This window comes from Miniopterus natalensis, chromosome 1 (genome assembly GCF_054644295.1).
Source record: "Miniopterus natalensis isolate mMinNat1 chromosome 1, mMinNat1.hap1, whole genome shotgun sequence".
Lineage (NCBI taxonomy): Eukaryota > Metazoa > Chordata > Mammalia > Chiroptera > Miniopteridae > Miniopterus > Miniopterus natalensis.
The window spans coordinates 56,670,828-56,689,368 of record NC_142081.1 but is presented as its reverse complement, the minus strand read 5'-3'; the positions used below and the strand labels follow the sequence as shown (position 1 = coordinate 56,689,368).

Sequence of the window (18,541 nt, the reverse complement as noted above, 5' to 3'; positions counted from 1 at the left end):
TCAATGTGTTTTAAGGTCTGCATTTCCTGTGTTATCTGTGAAATTTAACAAAGTTTTGTAAATGCTACTGTTCCCTAATTATACCATACTTTTAAAAACCAAGTCAGAGAACATGGGGCATGGCTACAGATGTTCCTGGTATTTTATCTGGAAAGTTAAGGTATGGAAAACAATTCTAAATTTATCTAATTGAATGGGGTTCAAGGAGAAGCCACCTTTTAATTAATTCTATTCAAAGGAAAATAGTTGTAGCATATCCTATTAGCTAACCTTACATTTAAAGCATACATTCTTCACCCTGGCCGGTGTGGCTCAGTTGGTTGAGTGTTGTCCCATGCATAAAAGGTTGCTGGTTCGATTCCCAGTCAGGGTACATACCCAGGTTGTGAGTTCAATACCTGGCTGGGTGTGTGTGGGAGGCAACTGATCAATGTTTCTCACATCGATGTTTCTCTCTCTCTCCCTCTGCCTTTCTATCTCCCTAAAATAAATAAAAACATATTTAATAATAATAATAAAGTATACACTCTTCAAAAAGGGGAATTCTAGGCTCATCCATTTCTGAAATTAATGTGTATCAAAAGTAAAAAAGCCTCATCTATAAATTACACATTCTCATTTGATTCTTGGTTTAATGCTGGTTCAAAAAGCTAAGATTTTAAATAACTTAAAAGACTTATGTGACCTCACCTCTTCAATAACCAAGTTGTCCACAGGTAACTCAGCTAATTCTGCTACCCTCCTAGCCAAAGCAAACTGTCCACTTCTCTCCAGTTTTTCCAAAATAGATTTACATTCATGCTGAAAATTCTCAAGGCTATAGCTGGTAATAATTACATGGTTAATGGCTATGGATGTATGCTTCAAAATTTGGCTAAGGACACACAGCTTCTTTACATCTGGACCTGTGCCAAAGAGAAGAGGATATAAACATTCATCAATAAAACGCCACCACGGCATTTCAAGAGTCACTATATATCAGGAGGGGAAGTATGTGTATTTAAATTAATAATGTGGTTAAAGGAAAGACAAAAACCTCTTTTTCTAGTTTGGTTGCTGAGCAGAGGAAGCCATAGGCAGCTCCTTTATAGTAAGACATATTAGAGGTTGGCACATGGACTCAATCCACACATCTGGCTTTAAACACAGGGCAGAGGTTGGTGGTCTACTATGTAGTAGCAACTCATCAATCTTGGGAAGATTTGCCCATTCATGCAGGTTAGTCCCTTTCCTTTCTGGACTTTTTTCCTACCTTGAACAAATTTGTTTTTATGATTGTTCACTTGTTCATTCAATGCGAGTGTCATGTAGATTAAGACACAGAACCCGCAGGGCAGCTGAAACTGCAGCTGGCCAGTAGCACACTGTATTCAGAATGGAGCATCTCTCGCTCCTCTGGATATCTATCTCCTTAACCCAGTGAGATGCAGTTGAGCTCTTCCTGATGTCCCTGGGAAATTTTTATCATCAATAACATTAGGAATTCTCAGCCAAGAACTTATGTGTCTGGGTTTGCTCCGACTCCCAAATAGTCTGTGAGAATCCATCCTATGTGTGCCCTCCCATAAAGGAAGAGCATGGAAACCATTCTATAGGAGCCTATTCCCAATGTCACCTGCTGGGCTGTGGTGTGATTTAGGTAGTACCAGAGACAGTGAGACATCTTCCACAATAACCACCAGTGTGAGCATGCTGAGTTTCTTTGCTGGCATCATATAAAACATAGGTTTATAAAAAAACAACAGCCATGGCCAGTGTTTCTCAGTGGTTAGAGCTTCAGCCTATGCACTGAAGGGTTGAAGGTTCAATTCTGGACAAGGGCACGTACCTGGGTTACAGGTTCAATCCCTGGTCTGGGCGCGTGCAGGAGGCAACCAATTGATATGTCTCTTTCACATTGTTTCTCTCTCCCTGTCTCTTTCTATCTCTATCTCTATCTCTCTTTATTGCTCCTCCTTCCTTTCTTCCTTCCACTCTCTCTACAATTCAATGAAAAAAATATCCTTGGGTGAGGATTAACAAAAAACATACATGGTACACACACACACACACACACACACAAAAATAGAACTAAATTATATGAATAAAAGCATTATAGTAATGTTAGCAATCTAGACATCCTTGCAATTTTTCAAGGACAGAGTAACTTTGGCAAGAAAACAGGAAATTCATTTCTGAAAAAAATTAAAATTACTAAAGATCAATGAAAACACTGATATGTGAAAAGGACCTACTCTTTGGTCTACATAGTCATCTTTTATACCTTACATTTAGCAAACAGACCTCTTTTCTCCCGGCCTACAACAATGGCACTGAGCCCAGCATTCTCTGTTCTGTGCAACTCAGCTCTTCAGCTGAACGTATGTGAGTTTAAATGTGATAAAATAACCCTAGTAGAGAATCTAGTGTGAAAGAATAACATTATCATTCAACAAAAACTTGAAATTAACAAACAAGTAGGAAGAAGGTAAGGCAATATCGGTTTCATTCAATAGCAACAAGTTTAGAGACTACCAATGTCTGGAAATGCCTGCAAAAATTAAGTGCAATTTGTCTGAGACCTTCAAAATGAATTAGGCATTCCTGAAACAAGTCTGTGACCCTGGGCAGTGATGGTATGTTAAGGTTACCTGTCAAAGAAAAGAATGACAGTAACAGGGTAATGTAGAGGCTAGCCAGGGAGTAAATGTGGCTATTTGACAACTGCTTAGAATGAGTAGATAGTTCTATTGTTTATTTTATATCCTAGTGTACTTTATTTTGAATGCTTTAACCATGATTGAAGTTTCATAACCTCTTCCTCATATGCTGTTATGGACTTTAAATGTAATGTTATATATATCATATGCATTTTAATTTCCTGAATGCCCTTCTAATATATTTTCAAGATTAAGAAAGCTAACTTATTAACAGCAGCTTAACTGTAAGGACTGTCTTACCATCAGAGAAGAGATGCTCTGTTCCAACAAACAGCTGTAAAAGCTTCCCCAGCTCATACTGGGTCCTGCACTGCTGCAGCATAAGCTTCAAAAGGAAACACACCTGCTCCTTCAGCCATAGAACAGGGATGGCAGCGTGGACCTTTATGGCTGCTGTTTCAAGCTATAAAAAAAAGAGAGTCAGGGAAAGTGGTTTCACAGGAACAACAAATCAAGCCTGGCCGGCATGGCTCAGTGGTTGAGCATCGACCCATAAACCTGGAGGTCACAGTTCGATTTCAGGTCAGGGCACATGCCTGGGCTGTGGGTTTGATAGCCAGCAGGGGGCATTCAGGAGGCAGCCGATGGATGATTCTCTCTCATCATTGATGTTTCTATCTCTCTTTCCCTCTCCCTTCCTCTCTTTGAAATCAATAAAAACATATTTAAAAAAAACAAAACGAAAAGCAAAAAAACCCTCCAAATGTGGGGATATCTAAGAAAACCAAGGTGCCATCAAAAGTCATCTCTTATCACAAAGGGGGACACTTCTTCAGGTCCTTTCTATGGCAGTGTGGCTCAGAAGAGTGGCAAAAATAAGCCCTCCTTGGCAGCTGTGTAGTTTGCCTCTTTGTGGGGCATCTTGGGATAAAGAACTGTGCATATGAAAGTCAAAGATGGGAAAGAGACTCAAGACTACTTTGGAGTGAACTGATGCAAATAGCCTCATTACTGACTACAAACAGCCCTGTGAGTTGTGAAATTAAGCAGATATGTTTCACTTAAGAGCTTCTTCAGAGAATACAGGCCTGCCTCTGAGTCCAGAAGATTTGAAATTCACATATGAAGAAAGACCTCTTAGAAAAACTTGCTTAACACTACCGAGCTGGTTCTCCTAGTTAGCTCACAGTTTTAAATATTGCTAGAGAAGGTTCTCAATTAAGAAGCCTGGATTTATGCCATTTCAATGAAATGCTAAAAATATTAACATGAAAATGACCCCAAGTAGCAGTCCTCATTAGTTTGAATTAGACTATGATTTCTTAATCTTTATTTACTGGTTTACCCATCTCTGTTGCTCTAAGAAGAGAAACTACAGCAGGCAGATGGTGGAACTGGTTAAAGGAAAATAAAGGGTTGAGGCAAGGGTGGAGCAGCTGCACTGCCCCTCTGCAGGACGCTGGAGCAGGAGAAGTCAGGCAAGGAGAAGAAGATACCTGGGAGGACCTAAACATAAAACTCAAACTGATAAGGTGAACTTCATTAAAATTAAAAACTTCTGCTCTGCACATGACAATGTCAAGAGAATTAGAAGATAAGCCACAGATTGAGAGAAAATATTTACAAAAGACACTAAAGGACTGTTATCCAAAATATACGAAGAGCCCTTTAAACAATAAGAAAACAAACAACCCTATTAAAAAATGGGCCAAAGACCTTAACAGGTACCTCACCAAAGAAGATATCCAGATGGCAAATAAGCATATGAAATGATGCTCAACATTATATGTCCTCAGGGAAATGCAAATTAAAACAGCAATGACATATCACAATATACCTATTAGAATGGCCAAAATCTGGACCACCAACAACACTAGAGGCTGGCAAGAACACGGAGACACTCTCATTCATTGTTAAATGCAAAATGGTACAGCCTCTTTGGAAGACAGTTTGGTGCTTCTTACAAAACAAAACCTACTCTTATACCATATGATTCAGTAATCAGGCTGCTTGGTATTTACCCCAAAGGAACTGAAAATTTACATCCACACAAAATCCTGCACACGGATATTTAGAGCAGCTTTAATCATAATTGCGAAAACCTGGAAGCAGCCAAGATGTCCTTTAATAGGTGAATGGACAGGCTGTGGTAAGTCGAGAAAGTGTAGTATTATTTATCATTAAAAAAAATGAGCTATCAACCCATGAAAACACCTAGAGGAAACTTAACTGCATTACTAAGGGAAAGGCCAATTTGAAAAGTCTACATTCTATATGATTCCAATTATAGAACATTCTGGAAAAGGCAAAACTATGGAAGCTAAAAATATCAGTGGGTGCCAGGGGTTGGGACGAGAAGAGATGAACAGGTAGAACACAGGGGATTTTTAGGGCACTGGAAATACTCTGTTTGATAGTATAATGATGGATATATGTCATTATACAGTTGTCCAAATGTATACCCAAAGAACGGACAACACCAAGAGTGAACTCTAAAGTAAACTATGGACTTTGGATGATTATGATGTGACCATGGAGGTTCACCTTGGTAACAAATGAACCATTCTGGTGAGTGACACTGATAGTGGGGGAGGGTATGCTTGTGTAAGGGTAAGGGGGTACAAAAGAAATATCTGTGCTTGCCTGTCAATTTTTCTGTGAACTAAATCACTCTAAAAAATAAATTCCCTAAAAATGGGGAGGGGGCGAAGATGGCAGAATAGAAAGCACTGAGAATCTGTTTCCCCATGGAGACAACAATTACACTGGCAGAATCTGTCCAATGCAACTATTTTGGAACTCTGGAGTCTGTTGAAGACTTGCAGAGGAAGACTTGGGAGGTAAACTGTGATAATTTTGGTCAATTTCAGTCCTTAGCACAGTAGCAGTTACCCATCCCCCAGCCCTAGGTAGCTGTGCACCTGTTCCTGAAGCAGTTGCACACAGCTTGCAGGAGTGTATGTTTGTGGGGGGAGACCCTGTCTTCCAAATATCAGAGATCTGTACTCTGATTGCTGTCTGCTGCTTCTAACCACTGCATTGCAGACACAGAAGTGAGCAGCCATTTTTGTTTCACCTCCCCCAGTGTTGCAAGGCCCTCCCCCTCCAGCTTAAAAGACTTCCAAGGGATTTAAAGGGCTGGCACCCTTTTGCTCTCCCCTTCATTTTTTTCTTTTTCCCCTTTCAGGACCAAGACATTACAAACTAGGACATTTCCTTGACCAGGTGGCTCAGTTGGTTGGAGCATCATCCCATACACCAAAAGGTCAGGGCACATACCTAGGTTGTGGGCATAATCCCTGGTTGGGGCATGTATGGGAGGCAACTGATGGATGTTTCTCTCCCTCTCCCTTCTCTCTCTAAAATTCAATTTTTAAAATCTTAAAAAAATACTAGTAAACTGAATTCAGCAGCGTATTAAAAAGATTATACACCATTATGAAATGGGATTTATTCCTGGAATGCAAGGATGATTCAACATACAAAAATTGATCAATGTATACACCTTCTCAAAAGAAAAAACCACGTGGTCATCTCAATGAATGCAGAAAAAGTACCTGACAAAATTCAACACCATTTCATGATAAAAACACTCAACAAACTAGGAATAGAAGGAAACTACCTCCATATAATAAAGCCATATTTGAAAAACCCACAGTGAACATCATACTCGATGGTGAAAGACTGAAAAGGAATCCTCTAAGATCAGGAACAAGGCAAGCATGCCCACTTTCACCTCTTCTCTTCCACACAGTACTGGAAGTTCTAGCCACAGCGTTTAGGGAAGGAAAGGGCAACCAAATAAGAAAGAAAGAAGTAAAATTATTTCTATTTGCAGATAATAGAATTTTATATGTAGAAAACCCTAAAGCTCCCACAAAAAAACTTAGAATAAATGAATTAAGCAAAATAACAGGATAGGAAAAGTCACCACACAAAAACCAGTTTCATTTCTATAGATGAACAATGAACAATCTGAAAGGGAAATTACAAAAACAATTCCATTTCCAATAGCATAAAAAAGAATAAAATACTCAGAAATTAATTTAACCAAGGAGGTAAAAGACTTGTACAATGAAAACTACAAAACACTGCTGAAAGAAATTAGAGACATAAAAAATGGAAAGACATCCCATGTTGCTAGATTGGAAGTCTTAATAATGTCTAAAAATGTCAATATTACCCAAAGCAATCTACAGATTCAATGTAATCCCTATTGAAATCCCAATGATGTTTTCACAGGGACCCCAAAGAGCCAAAACAACTTTGACAAAGAACAAAACTCACACTTCCCGATTTTAAAACATACTACAAAACTACAGTACCAAAACTGTGTGGTATAGGGATAAAGACAGACATATAGGCCAATCTAATAGAATAGAAAGCCTAGAAATAAATCCCGACATATATGGTCAAATGATTTTTTACAAGGGTGCAAAGGTGATTCAATGAGGAAAGGGTAGCCTCTTCAACAAATGATGCTGGGAAAACTGAATATCCATCCACATGAAAAAAAGAAGAGTTGAACCCTTATCTAACAAGATATACAAAAATTAACTTCAAATGGACAAAAAAACCTATATCTAAAACAATAAAACTAGAAGAAAATACAGGGCAAAAGCTTTACAACACTGGATTTGGCAATGATTTCTTGGAAATGATACCTAAGGCACAGATAACAAAAGAAAAAATATACAAATTGCACTTCATGAAAATTTAACAATTTTGTGCGTAAAAAGACACCATCAAAAAAGTAAAACAGCAACTCACACAATGGGAGAAAATATTTGCAAATCACATATCTGGTATGGGATTAATATCCAGAACACGTAGAGAGAATTCCTAAATCTCAACAACAAAACAAACAAACAACCCAATTCAAAAAAGGGGCTGGGTGGAGGGGAGTAAAAGGGGAGAAAATGGGGGACATCTGTAATAGTGTCAATAAAAAAAAAATGGGTAAAGGACTTGAATAGACATTTCTCCAAAGAAGATGTACAAATGGCCAATAAACATATGAGAAGATGCTCAACATCACTAATCATTAGGGAAATGCAAATCAAAACTACAGTGAGACACCACCTCACACTGCTATCAAAAAAACAGAAACCAAGTATTGTATTGGTGAGGTTACAGAAAAACTGAATCCCTTGTGTATTGTTAGTGGGAATGTAAAATGGTATAGTAACTGTGGAAAATAGTACTGTGGTTCCTCAAAATATTAAAAATATAATTACCATATCATTCAGCAATTCCACTTCTGAATAAACACCCTAAAGAACTGAAAGTGGGATATCAAAGAACTATTTGTACACCATGTCTTAACAGCAGTAGTCACTAAAATGTCCATCAATGGATGAATGAACTAGCAAAATCTGGTATATACATGCAATGGAATATTATTCAGCATTAAAAAGGAAGGAAATGCTGGCATATGCTATAATATAGATGAGCTTTGAGGACATTATGCTAAGTAAAATAAGCCAGTCACAAAAAGACAACTACTATATGATCCCACTTACATGAGGTACTTAGAGTAGTAAAAATCATAGACAGAAAGCAGAATGGTGGTTGCCAGGGGCTAGGGATAGGGGAGAATAGGGTATAGTTTCAGTTTTACAAGATGAAAAGTTATTATGGAGAGGGATGGTGGTGATGGTTGCACAATACTGTGAATGTATTTAATACCACTAAGCTGTATTCTTAAAAATGACTAAGAAGGTAAATGTTATGTATATTTGACTACAATAAAAAATAATATTACAAAAAGAAGATACCTGCTAGGGCCCCGGCCATGGAGAGTAACAGACCAAGAAAATTAATGTCCCTATTTTCTGTGATTTAGAAACCAAAGGCATATTTAAATAACTGATTCTGTATTTTCAAATAATAAATAATAATCTTTATTATAGTTAAGACCAATGCGATTGAGAGCAAAAGTCTATACTGAGGTTCCACTGTGATATGTTGGGTAGAATCAGTAAATAGTTTTCTCTCATTTATCATAGAGCTCTTTTATGGTAGAGAAGGCAAAAGTGCCAAAACCGCAGGCGGGACTTTCCTTTCTTATAAACTACCCCCCCCCCCATAGGGTTAATTAGTTCTATATGATAAATAGGCCTGAAACAAGCTTCTCATAGGTAAAGCCTGAAACTCACCACAAGGCTCAGCATCATTTGGACAGGGAACACTAGAAGTGTTGATTTAAAAAAAGATATTTTCTGTCACAGTGAATAAAGAAGTCTTAAACATTCTTTACACTCAATGCTGCTGGAGCTATCTTGAATTGGTAGAGCATGGCCCATGTATCACCATACTCTTCTCTAGCATCCATAGTAGATACCAATAATTCCTTTCCCACTGAGCACGGCTGCAGCATCAGGATACTGATCAGAGTTAGCACATTAGATGAAACCTCTTTCTCATCCCTGGCAATTGAGGTGTTTTATAAGCAAGGCCATAGCAACTCCTGACCTGCCTCACCACCAGCTCTGGAACAATACAAATGATTTCATTTGAATTATGCCACAGAACAGCTATTCACCTACTGTCACATTCTGACTACTAGCAGACAACAGGCCATTCTAAAGAATTTCAGATCAGTGAGAAAGAGCATATAATTCTAACTTACAGTTTCTAGGCTCTTCTGGAACTCCAGTAGTTTAGCTTCGGCTTCCTTATAATTCTTGAAGAACATACATAGTTCATACATCTCCATCATCAATAGTAATGGGGAATCCTTTGAAGAAGAGTTTGAAAGAAATTACAAAATCTTGAACTTAATACCATTTTCTCATGAATAATGGTAATATAAGAAAAGGTTAAAGTAAAAAACAAATACTATTAATAACACCTTAATAGTAGAACTAAGTCATCTATGTTAAAAAGGGAGTTGAATTTATATTTTTTTCCTTTTGGAAAAAGATACTCTGTCCAGGTACACCTACTCAAGAGTCCATTTTCTGTTTATACTATACTTGGTCCAACACACATGAGCAGGACATGGTCCCCTAGATGGTGCTAGGAAGCCTACATACACTCCTGGATAATGGGCTCCAGTGAACTGCCAACCTACTGCTGCTTGTGGCCTCAGTCCATACAGTTCCATCATTTCAGTGGGAGCTTTTCAGTCAGAGGATAAGAGTTTGGGAATTAGAAAGTATGGCTCTGAAAGTACACTGCTTACTAAAGTATTCTGAGACCTTGGGCATGTTACTTAAGTTCTGTAAGCCTTGGTTTATTACTCTGTAAAATGAGGATAAGACCACTTCATACTATCCTCATAGAGTATTATCTTTGTATAGGATTACTGTGTGAATTGACTAAAATAATGTATAAAAAGCACTTTGTTAAATACATGGTAGTTCTATTGTCATTATTTGTTATTGCCTAAAAAATAAATCCAGGAGCAGGAATAATTGATAAAATCAGTGTGGCATATTCTAAAGTAACCCTTTTACACTCAGGAAAGAAATGAAATGACTATCACTACCTTAAAGAAAAGTTGGAAACCTCTGATGAGAGTTTTGCTCTTTTGCCTTCTTAATAATGTTCTCCAGATGACTGAGAGGTCCTCAAGATCCCAGGTACGGCCCTCCATTGAGTCCTGAATGTGTCCCATTGCTTCAGCTGCTACACTGTCCTCCACAGAAGCGATGATCCAAACACAGAGACAAGGAATAGCACTGGAATCCTACCATTGGATAAGAACTTTTCAAAATAAAATAACAACTTGGCATGGATTATCTGACAGAGGAAGTTTCCAGCATTGCTATAACTATGAATGGCTACTTCCTATTCAGGACAAGTCACCTCACTAAATTAGTTAAAATGGCTTGAAAAGCCTTCAAACGTGAAACTAACTCTAATGAAGAACCAAGGGACTTTTATAAACCATCCTGTAGAGTATGGTAGGTCAAAAGGCAAAAAGGCTGAGAGGATATGTGTGAAAGTCAGGGAGGTACTAAGTATAAGAAAACACAACTGCTCTCCACAGAACGGCTGACTAAGGGACTGTGCAGAGTATCTGTCTTCCCTGCTCAGAGGCAGTGGTGGTGAGTCCACCAAAGCACCCTTCTCTATGACTGCCAACCAGGAACCAAGGCTCTGACCACTTAAGCTACTATATGTCAAGGCACAAGGAAGTGGACTAGATGGCCTTGATCCTAAGCTAGAGAAGCATAAAAAGTTGCAGTGACGTTGGAAGCACATGCTAGAGGCCTCGATACCATCATTCCCCCCACACCTTCTCTGATCATTAGCCTTCCCTGTCCCTCCCCACTTTTTCTATTGCTCTCTGGGTCCTTAATTTAGGCTTCTCACAATCCCCACCTGGTGACATGATGCTAGGATACTAAGAATAGGGGCCTGTTGTTTCACTGCTTCAGCCAGGAGCCAGCACCAGGAGTTTGGCTCCTCTGAGCACTGAAGCAGAATTTCAAAGAAATTGTTTATCTCTTCTTTGTTTTTCTGGAGTTCCTGGGGGGACTTGTTGCAGACGTGATCACTGTCCATTCTGGAGTTGGACACTGAGGGCAAGTTCTCAAAAGCTAGCCTTAAGTGGTCTTGAAGGACAGGGCTGAAATATTGGAGAAGAGATTTCACCTGGAAAACACATTAGATGATTAAAACAGACAACCAAGTTATTTTTATTTATTTTTCAATTATAGTTGACATTCAGTATTATTTTATATTAGTTTCAGGTGTACAGCATAGTGGTTAAACAATCATATACTTTACAAAGTGATCCCCCAATAAGTCTAGTACCCACCTAGCACCACAGTTACTACAATATTATTGACTATATTCCCTATGCTGTGCTTTACTTCCCCATGACTATTTTGTAACTACCAACTTGTACTTCTTAATCCCTTCACCTTTTTCACCCAATTCCCAACCTCCCTCCCATACGACAACCCTCAGTTTGTTCTCTGTCTTATGAGTCTGTTTCTGTTTCATTTATTTTGTTTTTTAGATTCACGTATAAGGGAAATTATATGGTATTTGTCTTTCTCTGTCTGACTTATTTCACTTAGCGTAATTCCCACATGGTCCATCCATGTTGTCTAAAATGGCAAGATCTTATCTTTTTTTTTATGGCCATAATTATGGAGTAATATACCATTGTATATATGTGCCACATCATCTTTATTCAATTGTCTATTGATGGGCACTTAGGTTGCTTCCATATCTTGGCTATCGTAAATAATGCTGCAATGAACATAGGGGTGCATATATCACTTTGAATTAGTGTTTGGGATTTCTTTGGATAAATACCCAGAAGTGGAATTGCTGGTTCATATTTTTAATTGAGTAACCTCCATATTGTTTTCCATAGTGGTTGCATCAATTTGCAATCCCACCAACAGTGCACAAGGCAGATAACCAAGTTTCAATTTCAGGTGGAGCTGAAAATGTTAGAAACAAGCACAGGCAAAGTTGTTCTTTCTCAACCTGAACTGTGTCAGAGGTGACCATATAATTTTGCAAAGTTGTTTGTTGCTTCTGAGTGAATTTCCATTTGCAATCTGGAGACACAAAGCTCTTCCTTCATCTCTTTAGTACTAATGACTAGTCCTTTGTCTGAAGACAACCCACTGAAATTTTAGTAAAAATAATAGTATCATATTAAAAAAAAATAGTCTATGTGAAAGAACACTAGTTTTACTCTAAGAAGTGTTCCAATATCCTCTTCTTGAATAACTGGCAACAATGAGTGGCTTACCTCTTCTGGGTGATAATTATGGAGCTGGCTGTGAATAATGAACTGTAACCAATCATTTGCTTTGGCACATTCTCTAAGGTAAGATGTGCTCAGTTTCATATTGTGGAGCCTGCAGAACTGTACTACCAATGCCCAGTGGCTGCTAGATTCACTGGATAACCTGTAATTGGGGGTGGGAGTGGTAGAGAAAAAAACTTATTAAAATAAATATTGCTTTAGTTTTAAATGGAAAAAATAGTAAAAATTAAATCAATTTAATTACAGTATATTCTCTAAAAAGCTTTTCAACAAATATCAAATATTTATTAGACTGTTTTGTTGTTGTTGTTGTTGTTTTAAATATATCTTTTCTGATTTCAGAGAGGGGAAGGGAGAGGGAGGGAGAGAGTTGAAACATCAATGATGAGAGTCCTTGCTGATCGGCTGCCTCCTACACGCCCCAGACTGGGGATTGAGCCCGCAACCTGGGCATGTGCCCTGACCAGGAATTGAACAGCGATCTCCGGGATCCTAGGTCAATGCTCAACCACTCAGCCATGCCCAACGGGGCAATTAGATTGTTTTGAAAAAAAAATAAAAAAGGACTCTTTACCCATAACACACAATAGCTTTCTTAGCATGCTGGTATGATTCATTCCTTTTATCAACTAAGTATCTATCAAACTAACTATGCACAATCTTTAGAAGTGAGAAAATAGTCACTCAAGGAATCTTCTCAGTGCTCAATTATTTTTCATGACTCACTTTAGAGAATCAGAGCCCTAACAGTGGCCTAGACTTGCTCACTAAGGGGAGGGTACCTGTTCCTGCTAAAAGTAGGAAGCTGTTGAGAACAAAGTTAGTGATAGGAGTTACAGGAGAATGGTGAGTACCCAGAGTCTAGTCTGGGGTGGCTGGGTCAGTCCCAGTGGGATAGCACAGAGGAAGAATAGCAAGAATGTACAGGGTGGGGCAAAAGCAGGTTTATAGTTGTTCATATGGAAAATAATACAATAATTAATAAATAATACAAGGATAAACTCTGTTTCTCATACTCACAACTATAAACCTACTTTTGCCCCACCCTGTATAAGGAGAGGGGCTTTTAGTGAGGAGATTGGTCACCTTAACCTCCATTATCAACTGACATATCAGCAAGAAAAAATTAAGGATATCAGCCAAATTTTCTGATATCCATCCCACATCTTCTGAAATGATTTCAACATGTAATACTTACTAGAGTTCCCTGACCAGTAGGTCAGTGGAGAAGACTGCTCCTCTCCATCTCTTGGAAACTCTGTCTCTTAAGAGGGAATCATTACCTTCACCCTCCTTTTACTGATGGTAAGATGTGATTAAAACACCTTGTCCACTTACTGAGTATCTGCTGTATGCTGGATGAGTAAGAAAATAAGGTCTAGGGGGACTGGTGAAAACACCTGAGGTGCTGGAAGAAAGACTAGGCAAACACACACTGGGAAGATAAAGCTTGCTGGAAAAGAGATTGGGATTGCAACTCACAAACCTCTTTATTTCCTGTTGCTGAATGCTGTTCCATGTACCTTCCTCTAAGAGAACAAGCAATTCTTCAGTGGTTGCCTTGTCACCCACAGCCAGTTTAGACAGCTTTTCAGCTATAAGAAATACGAACAACAAATTTGGTCAAGAAAAAAGGTTAGGAACCAGTCATTTCTGTTTGAAGAGTGTGGTCCAAGGCCACTTTAGTATCCAATTAAAGGGCCCAAGAGAGTTAAAGAACAAACGCTGCGGGAAAAGGGTGGAACAGGAAGAAAACGGTTTCCTCCCCAACCACTCACAATTCAATGTCTTAGACTTATTCATCCCATGTCCTCTAAACAAACCAGGCCACAGAAAGAAAAGGTGCTGTACCTAGAGACTCTCTGATAAAGCTGTATTGAGCATCTTCAATTGCACACCTGTAGTTCAGAATTATATTGGCCACTTTCATATCAACTCTGAGCTTGAGGCTGTCAAGGCCAAGCAATTCTAAGAAACAAACACAGGCAGCTCCTACTGAAGGTACGTGGAAGGAAGAGAGGCCTAAAGCATAGGCTTCATTGCCTACTTGTTGGATCCTAAAAAAGAAAGGAAGCAAAATCACATCAGCACATGAAAACTGTTACCTCATCAGAAAAAGCAGATGGAATCACATCAGTGATACATGGAGTGTCAAAGGCATGTGATTTTTGGCTTCCTCTCCCTTCCCTTTTTGTGCCCTTTGCACATATTCATTTAGGTTCTTGGTAGCTTTTATTTGTCTTTTGGTTCCATAGCCCCCATTTCCTTATATAGGGTGTCCCCAAAAGATGTATATACACTTTAACAGCTGATAACTCAATTTTCACATCTTTTCAGGTTTAACTGATTTGAAATAATGGGTGAAGCCAGACTAGACTTTTTTATGGGGATACATAAAAGATGAAGTTTATGGTACGAACTGGCAACAGTTGATGAATTGAGGGCACACAAATACTGAATGAAATTATTCTTAACGTTTGCGATTCCTTTGCTTCACATTATCAGCAGTGCCGGACCAGAACGGACATCAGTTGGAAAACAGGTATTGACAAAAAAATTATTCATTTCTGTAGATTCTCTTAAATTTTGAAAATGAATTGTATGTTAATAACACTGACTTTATAATCATTCAAAGTGCATATACATTTTTGGAGGACACCCTATATTTTACCTTCCCCTAAAACACCTACTCACAATCCAAATTATTCTGCTTACAATTTCACTGAGGGAACAGGGAGTAGAATTTTCAAAAGACTGCCAACTTGTGATCTTGTCAATTTTATGTACACAAACTGCCAAGAAAATTAATGCCACTCAAAGTTTGATGTCATAAAGCACATACACTTTAAAGGACTCATATGCACTTTTGAATGCATAGAAAATTTTTGAGGAAAGACACAAGAAATTATCCATGTTTATTTGCTATGTACAATGAGGATAGAAGAATGAGGGACTTTTTACTTTTTTATTTTTAAAAAATATATGTAGATTTCAGAGAGAGGAAGGGAGAGGAAGGGAGAGAGAGATAGAAACATCAATGATGAGAGAGTTATTGATCAGCTGCATCCTGCACGCCCTCTGTTGGGGATCAAGCCCAAAACCTGGGCATGTGCCCTGACCGGGAATCGAACCTCGATCTCCTGGATCATAGGTCAATGCTCAACCGCTGAGCCATGCTGGCTGGATCTGAGGGACTTTTAAAAAAAATTTATCTTTACTGTTGAAAGTATTACAGATGTCCTCCCTTTTTCTCCCCATTAAGCCCCGTAAGGGCCTTTCATATTTCATTTTTCACCCTTCTGAGCTACTTGAGTATTTAACCATAAAAATGCATTACTTTGTTAATTATAAAACAAACCAATAAAGTAAACCTAACAATGATCTTAAATACAGAACTCACATCTCATTATAGAATTCTCTTTTTAGCATAATGGCTAACATTTGGCAAGCTTCTGGATCTTTTAAAAATAAGAGTTTAAAAAATATTATCTTTTAAAATATACTTTTTATATTTTTTCCTATTAACAAAAGTAACACACACTAAATTCCAAAAACTGGGGACACAGAGAAAAATACAATTGAAAAAAAATCACCATCCAAATATAATCACTCTTAACTCTAATATATGTTTCTAGTACATTTTAAAATACACAGGTAAAATACACAGATATGCCTTGTATTAACAGTACAAATTATGTTTTAGATACTCACAGCTGCTTGGGTGTCTTGCTCTTAGTTAATTCCTGGACCAGAAAAGTACCAAATGCAAACGATGGCCGTCCATGATATAAATAATAAGCAAAATTCAGACGTTCCACTATGGCATATTTATTAACCAGGTCAGGGCTAGAGAAATGTGGGAGATGACTCGATATATCTGGGGGAAAGTGAAGCAATATTAATGCTCTGCACCTCACCATAATTTACTGCAGATCTGCACATGGAAAGCTTAACTCTACAGTGGTAAAAGAAAACTGGTTGCTATAATCATTTTGTACCACTGTGTGTCGCTTTGAACCACCAAAATGTAATAGTTTTATTTTAATGTAGAGAGATGGCCCTCATTTTATGCAAAAATGTGTACTTGAGAAGCTGCATGAAAACTTATAAACTGCACTTTTCTCCCATGGAACTTACTTGTAATTTTCTTTTGGTATTTTATTTTTTATTTTTTGTTTAAAATATTACAGATGTCCCTCCCTTTTTCTCCCCAATGACCCATTCCACCCCGTCCCACCCCCCTCCCCTGTCCCTGGGGTGTGCATATAAGCATATAAGTTCTTTGGTTAATCTCCCCCCTCCACCCACCTCCATCCCTCTGACATTCATCAGTCTCATCTATGCTTCCACGTGATTGAATCTATTCTGTTCATCAGTTTATTAAGTTCTTTAGATTCCACATATAAGTGAGATCATGTGATGTTCGTCTTTCTCTGCCTGGCTTATTTCACATAGCATAATACTCTCCAGGTCCATCCATACTGTCCTAAAGGGTATGAGATCCTTCTTCTTTACAGCTGCATAGTGTTCCATGGTGTGAATGTCCCACAGCTTTTTTATCCACTCATCTACTGATGGGCACTTGGGCTGTTTCCAGATCTTAGCTATTATAAATTGTGCTGCTACGAACAAAGGGGTGCATATTTTCTTTCTGATTAGTGTTTCAGGATTCTTAGGATATATTCCTAGAAGTGGAATCAATGGATCAAAAGGCAGTTCCATTTTTAATTTTTTGAGGGAACTCCATACTGTTTTCCATAGTGGTTGCACCAGTCTGCATTCCCACCATCAGTGGACTAGGGTTCCCCTTTCTCCACATCTTCACCAGCACATGTCATTTGTTGATTTGTTGATGGTAACCATTCTTACATGTGTGAAGTGATACCTCATTGTGGATTAAATTTGTTAGCAACACTGAGCATTTTCTCATATGTCTCTTGGCCATCTGTGTGTCCTCCTTGGAGAAGTGTCTCTTCAGGTCCTTTGCCCATTTTTTAATTGGATTGTCTGTATTCTTGCTGAGTAGTATGAGTTCTTTGTACACTTTGGAAATTAGCCCCTTATCAGATACATCTTTGGCAAATATGTTTTCCCAGACTATGGGGGTTTCTGAGGCTTTCTTTTGCTGTGCAGAAGCTTTTTAGTTTGATGTAGGCCCATATGTTTATTTTTTCTTTTGTTTCTCTTGCCCTAGGAGATGTATCAGTGAAAATTCCACTACATGAGATGTCTGTGACTTTACTGCCTATGTTTTCTTCCAGGATTTTTATGGTTTTGGAACTTACATTTAAGTCTTTTATCCATTTTGAGTTTTTGTGTATGGTGAAAGTTGGTGGTCTAGTTTCTTTTTTTTCATGTATCTGTTCAGTTTTTTCAGCACCACTTATTGAAGAGACTGTCTTTACTCCATTGGATACTCTTGCCTCCTTTGTCAAGTATTAACTGACCATAATGGCGTGAGTCTATTTCTGGGGTCTCTGTTCTGTTCTATTGATCTATGTCTGTTGTTGAACCAATACCAGGCCGTTTTGATTACAATGGCTTTGTAGTATAGTTTGACGTCTGGCCAAGTGATCCCTCCCATTCTGTTCTTTTTTCTCAAGATGGCTGCAGCTATTCAGGGTCTTTTTTGGTTCCATATAAATTCTCGAAATGTTTGTTCTAGATCTGTGAAATATGCTGTTGGTATTTTAATAGGAATTGCATTGAATCTATAAATTGCTTTGGGTAGTATGGACATTTTAATGATATTAATTCTTCCAACCCATGAGCATGGTATATTCTTCCACTTGTTTATATCTTCCTCTATTTCTTATTTCCTTCCTTCTACTTCCTCAGGGCTTTTCTTGCTGTTCTTGGTCTAGTTCTTTTAGTTGTTGTGTTAGATGGTTCATTAGAGCTTTTTCTTGTTTCTTGAGGTAGGCCTATACTGATATGAACTTTCCTCTTAGGACTGCTTTCGCTGTGTCCCACAGATTTTGAGTTGTCTGTTCATTTTCGTTTTTTCCAAGAAGTGTTTGATTTCTTCCTTGATTTCATTAGTAATCCATTCATTGTTTAATAGCATGCTATTTAGCTTCCATGTATTTGAATATTTTTGAGTTTTTTTATAATGGTTGATTTCTAGTTTCATGGCACTGTGATCTGAGAAGATGCTTGA

General features: G+C 38.2%; 1 protein-coding gene across 1 annotated transcript in view; it reads right to left on the bottom strand.

Annotated features, from left to right (window-relative positions):
* The window catches only part of SPG11 (SPG11 vesicle trafficking associated, spatacsin), an 82,534-nt gene that overhangs the window by 24,804 nt on the left and 39,189 nt on the right, over positions 1 to 18,541 (bottom strand). The window contains exons 21-30 of the mRNA XM_016211390.2: positions 16,093 to 16,258; positions 14,233 to 14,438; positions 13,868 to 13,976; positions 12,364 to 12,523; positions 10,971 to 11,243; positions 10,132 to 10,332; positions 9,271 to 9,378; positions 2,940 to 3,102; positions 691 to 905; positions 1 to 35 (exon numbers count right to left, since the gene is read on the bottom strand). The exon at positions 1 to 35 is cut by the window's left edge and continues 719 nt beyond it. Of these exons, the coding sequence (XP_016066876.2) occupies positions 1 to 35; positions 691 to 905; positions 2,940 to 3,102; positions 9,271 to 9,378; positions 10,132 to 10,332; positions 10,971 to 11,243; positions 12,364 to 12,523; positions 13,868 to 13,976; positions 14,233 to 14,438; positions 16,093 to 16,258 (1,636 nt within the window). The remainder of the gene's footprint in view (positions 36 to 690; positions 906 to 2,939; positions 3,103 to 9,270; positions 9,379 to 10,131; positions 10,333 to 10,970; positions 11,244 to 12,363; positions 12,524 to 13,867; positions 13,977 to 14,232; positions 14,439 to 16,092; positions 16,259 to 18,541) is intronic.